The 5988-nt window shown below is 34.6% G+C and overlaps 1 protein-coding gene across 2 annotated transcripts in view; it reads right to left on the reverse strand.

Moving 5' to 3' along the window:
* unc45a (unc-45 myosin chaperone A) overlaps positions 1 to 4440 on the reverse strand; it is a 32392-nt gene extending 27952 nt beyond the window's left edge. The window contains exons 1-4 of one of the 2 annotated variants that reach the window (XR_015525730.1): positions 4242 to 4440; positions 1650 to 1851; positions 1385 to 1560; positions 1213 to 1302 (exon numbers count right to left, since the gene is read on the reverse strand). Coding sequence is in view for 1 of the 2 variants with exons in the window: in NM_001442328.1 (NP_001429257.1) it covers positions 1213 to 1302; positions 1385 to 1560; positions 1650 to 1851 (468 nt within the window). In the remaining variant the exon portion in view is untranslated. 2 annotated transcript variants of the gene reach the window in all.
* Positions 4441 to 5988: the final 1548 nt, after the last annotated feature.

The raw sequence follows: 5988 nt of genomic DNA on the forward strand, positions 1-5988 counted from the left end.
CAGTTGACCTGCTTGACCATTTGTTGACTTTTTGTTAGACAATAGACACAGCTGTGCTGTGAAACTGACAATTTGCATTACTTTGGAGACAGTCAGGGCTCAGGAAACCAAGACATTTTTAGGTCTGTCACACCCTAAAAACCAAAGAATTGAACTTTTCTGTATATATATAGTTGAAGTCAGAATTATTAGCCCCCCTGAATTTTTAGACCGCTTGTTTATTTTTTCCCCAATTTCTTTTTTAACGGAGAGTAATTTTTTTTCACCACATTTCTAAACATAATAGTTTTATTAACTCATCTCTAATAACTGATTTATTTTATCTTTGTTATGATGACTGTAAATAATATTTGACTAGATATTTTTCAAGACACTTCTATACAGCTTAAAATTACATTCAAAGGCTTAACTGGGTTAATTACGTTACTTAGGCAGGTAAGGGTAATTAGGCAAGTTATTGTATAAAAGTAGTTTGTTCTGTAGATTATCGACAAAAAATATAGTTTTAGGGGGCTAATAATTTTGTACCTAAAATTGTGTTTAAAAAATTTAAAACTGCTTTTATTCTAGCCGAAATAAAACAAATAAGACTTTCTCCTGAAGAAAAAATATTATCAGACATACTATAAAAATGTCCTTGCTCTGTTAATCATCATTTGGCAAATATTTTAAAAAGAAGAAAAAAATTTGGAGGGGGCTAATAATTCTGACTTCAACTGTATATATATATATTATAAAAATGTATATTCCCACACCATTAGGCATCATTTCAGTTGCTGTAATCTGAAGAGTAATGGAAATCCAGCTACTGTGAGGAAAGAGATGATGCCAAAATGTAAATCAACATAATATGTGTTTTCTTGAGCTTGGATGAAGACTTCCAAAAGAAATCAGACTTCGGAAATGATATTAAAGAGATACTATCACCCCAGCGTAAAATTCAGCCATCATTCACTCATCCTCCACTTGCTCTAAATCTGTCTGAGTTGCTTTCTTCTGCTAAACATAAAGGAGGATACACTATTAGAAAAAACAGCTATTGACTTCTATAGTATTTTGTGTTCATACAATGGACGCCAATGACTGTATTTTCCCCCAACATTATTCAGGATATCTTGTTTTGTGTTCAACAGAAGAAAGAAATTCCTGCGTGTGAGTCAATAGTAAGCAGATTTCATTTTTGGGTGAACTATCCGTTTAAGTCTTACCCACCTTCTGTCTGTCTGCAATTGGTGCTGAACTATCCAGGAGGAGTTTGAACATCTGTTGAACCCGTGAGTCTGTAGAGGAGAGCTGTGTTGCCTATACACATATATAAACACAAATATGGGGTTATTTTCAGATCATTAATATTAACAGTGCGAGCATCACTCATAACCCACACCTTCTGCTGGATCTGAGCTCCGAGCTGTCTAAGCAGATCCTGGAAAGCTTTATTCTTGGGTTCGAGCTGTGCACATTTCTGAACGTCCATGAACGCCTGATCCAGCCGCCCGAGCTTCTGCAGAGCCTGCGCTCGACGAAACCGGGCCTTGATGTCACCTGGATCAACATCCAAAGCTTGAGAGCAAAAAAAAACAAACACATGATTTAGTTAGGAGATGTGTTTGTGATGAAAATCCACATACTTATGTGTTCTTCTTTTTTACATTTTGTGGCATCTTCTTCTGCTTTGGTGTAGTCCTCGAGTTTTAGATAACATGCTGAGCGGTTGCGGTACAGGACTGCACTCTCGGATGGACAGTCGCTGATCTTCAGGGCTTTTGTGTAGCAGGTCAGAGCTTGTTGGACATCGCCGGCTTTAAAATGGTTGTTTCCTTCCTCCCTCAGTGCAGAGGAGTCCTGGGACATCTACATAGTCAGAAAAAATATACGTGGAAATAGTCTAAAGAGAAACTGAGGTAAAGTAATATTCGCACATTCGTTCATTTTAATTAGGACTGAACGATATATCGATTGAGCATCGACATCGCAGAATTTGATCATTTTTTGAAGATTAAATTATATATTGTTATATTTATACAGTAATGACCATGTTATTGTACATTTGGTTATTTAATAATTCGATTTTTGGACTTGAATACTATTTGGCTCCCAAGAAAACCATAAAGCGCTCTTTATTCAACTTTTGTTTTTGCTTTTTTGTATGTATATATGTTTGTATATGATTATATGTGTATAATTGGACAGATGAGACTAGATCAACTTGAGGATGTGAAGAGAAGAGTATGGAGAAGGAAAGGAACTGCTCATGATCCTAAGCAGTGAAGCATGGTGGTAAGTAGTGAGATGGCTTGAGCATGTATGGCTGCCAATGGAACTGGTTCTCTTGTATTTATTGATGATGTGACTGCTGACAAAAGCAGCAGGATGAATTCTGAAGTGTTTCAGGTAATATTTTCTGCTCATGTTAATCCAAATGCTTCAGAACTCATTGGACGGTGCTTCATATCGCAGATGGAGAATGACCCAAAGCATACAAAAGCAACCAAAGAGTTTTTGAAGAGAAAGAAGTGGAATGCTATGCAATGGCCAAGTCAATCACCTGACCTGAATCCGATTGAGAAAACCACAAAGCGCTCTTTATTTAACTTTTGTTTTTGCTCTGTCGTATGTATATGTTTGTATATGATTATATGAGTATAATAGGTCAGATGAGATCAAGATCAACTTGTACCAGAGTGATGGGAAGAGGAAAGTATAAAGAAGGAAAGGAACTGCTCATGATCCTAAGCAGTGAAGCATGTTAGTAGTAGTGACATGGTTTGGGCACGTATGGCTGCCAATGAAACTGGTTCTCTTGTATTTATTGATGATGTGACTGATGACAAAAGCAGCAAGATAAATTCTGAAGTGTTTCGGGCAATATTTTCTGTTCATATTAAGTCAAATGCTTCAGAACTCATTAGACGGCGCTTCATGTTTTAGATGGAAAATAAACCAAAGCATACTGCAAAAGCAACTAAAGGGTTTTTGAAGAGAAAGAAGTGGAATGTTATGCAATGGCCAAGTCAATCACCTGACCTGAATCCTATTGAGAAAACCATAACGTACTCTTTATTTACCTTTTGTTTTTGCTCTGTCATATTTGTATATGTTTGTAATTTATTATATTTTATGCAGATGCTCAACATACAAAAAATTTGATCTTTCCAGTTGAAATAAATTAATGAATTCTTTCTAAATTGAGCTATTTGATATTCATATCGCAATGGATATCGCAGCAATATTAAATTATTTTTTTAATTATCATGCAGCCTAATTTTATTGTTCTTATATTGTTATCCATTGAGGTAAAGTTGGTTTAATATTTATATATATATTTATAGGTGTAATATTTATATAATTGAGGTAAAATATATAAAATATTGAGGTAAAGTTATTTTAATGTTCGCACATTTGCTGAGTGACAAATTTTGACATGCTCTCTATATTGTGTAATGTGTACCATAATACTTTCGAATATTTGGTCTGAAATCACATGGAAATATGACTTCAAAACAGCATTAGCACTATTTAATTGCCTGTGAAGTGTGTTGTACATTGATATTCATTGGCTCATTCATTCATTTTACTTCGACTTAGTCCCTTTATTCATCAAAAGTTGTGACAGCGGAATGAACCACCAACTTATCCAGCATATGTTTTACATGCAGCTGCAACCCAGTACTGGGAAACATCCATACACACATATTTACACTCTACGGCCAATTTAGTTCATTCAATTCACCTATACTGCTTTTCTTTGGACTGTGAGGGAAACCGGAGCACCCGGAGAAAATCCACACCAATGCAGGGAGAACACAACATGCAAACTCCACACAGAAATGCCAACTGACCCAGCCAGGACTCAAACCAGCAACCTTCTTGCTGTGAGGCGACAGTGCTAACCACTGAGCCATCTATTTAGAATTTTAGAATACTTTTTACAAATTATATTGAAGACACAGACCGAATGTGCGAGTATAAATCCAACTTTACCTTAAAGAGAATATACATTGTTACTGTATAACTGATTAATGTAATTACAGCTGTGGAATTAAAATGCATTTAAATATAAAAAGACAAGAAAAGGCAGTAAGTGTTAACACTGAACTATGTAAGTCATATTTGTAAACAAAACACAGCCTATTGCATTACTAGCATTATCAAATAACGTACAGGCATCATAACATCTGTGTTCAGAGCTGCAACAGTAGCTATGGTGAAGTTGCAGGGTGACCACCATACATACAACTCACCTTTCTCTGTAGCGTTGTTTTCGCTGTTTAGATAAAAAGAAGATTCAGAGTTTATAATATAGCCTAAATGATTTGATTCGTGTTATATAACGCTTTAAAATGTTGCTGTTGTTATTAAAATGTACAGTAGTTCTGTTCTCGACTGTTCTGCCAGTACGCTTCCTGGTTTTGGTGCGCGATGATGACGCTCCCGAATCCTATTGGTCGAACATCGGGTACCGTCATTAATATTCACCAGCCAAACCCCTTGAACGCTGTGGGACTCAAAGCTCCGCCTCAATTGAATGTCTTGACCATATAAGTCCAGCAGTGAGGAAATCTGTCAGAATTCCATCTGTACTGATAGATGACAGCAAACTAAAATGTTTTACCCTCCGATATTTTCATTGCTTATTTTAATTTGTAAATTTCTAAAAAATTATTGTAAAATACTATATTCTAAAAATTATTCATACTTACTAGGAGGTAAGTTCATTTACTCTGTCCATATATCCACCCACCCACTCACCCACATGCCTGATTCATCTTCAGTCTATCTATCCTAATCCACCTACACATTATCCATCCATTCATACAACCAATCTATAATCAATCCATCCATTAAGCAATCACCTATCTATCATCCATCATATTTATTTCTCATCCATCCATCCATCCATCCATCCATCCATCCATCCATCCATCCATCCATCCATCCATCCATCCATCCATCCATCTATCTATCTATCTATCTATCTATCTATCTATCTATCTATCTATCTATCTATCTATCTATCTATCTATCTATCTATCTATCTATCTATCTATCTATCTATCTATCTATCTATCTATCTATTTATCTGATTCATCATCAGTCCATTTATCCTAATCTATCTATTAAGCAATCAACTATCTATCCATTCATCCATCCATCAATACATCCATCATATTTATTTCTCATCCATAAACACATTCATCAATCCATCCACCTGTCCATTATCTATCATTCCATTCATGCATTTATTTCTTAACCACCTATCATCATCTATCCAACCATACATTCATCAATCCATCCATCAGTTCATCAATCAATCCATCCATCCATCCATCCATCCATCCATCCATCCATCCATCCATCCATCCATCCATCCATCCACCTGTCCATTATCTATCCTTCCATTCATTTATTTTTCAATCATCTATCATCATCTATCCATCCACACATTCATTAATCACTTATCATTCATCCATCCATCAATTAATCCATCCATCATATTTATTTCTTAAAAATACATTTATCAATCCATCCACCTGGCCATTATTTTTAATCCATCCATCCATCCATCCATCTATCCATCCATCTATATTTTGATCAAATATCCATATCCATAAAATACAAATGTTCAAATATGAACTCAAAGTATGACATCCAGTCTGTTTCCTCTACATAAATAAATACATATATAAAATAATACTTATTGTATTATATTTTATATATTATATTGTATCTATGTGTGTTTGTGTGTGTGTATAATATAATATAATATAATATAATATAATATAATATAACATAATATAATATAATATAATATAATATAATATAATATAATATAATATAATATAATATAATATAATATAATATAATATAATATAATATAATATAATATAATATAATATGGAGATCCGCTTAATCCCCCACAATAATCGAACCAATCAGAATCCAGTGCGTCTCAGCCCTCAGAAAACTCCACCTCCCACAATGCTCTGC

This window comes from Danio rerio, chromosome 25 (genome assembly GCF_052040795.2).
Source record: "Danio rerio strain M-AB ecotype USA chromosome 25, GRCz13ab, whole genome shotgun sequence".
Lineage (NCBI taxonomy): Eukaryota > Metazoa > Chordata > Actinopteri > Cypriniformes > Danionidae > Danio > Danio rerio.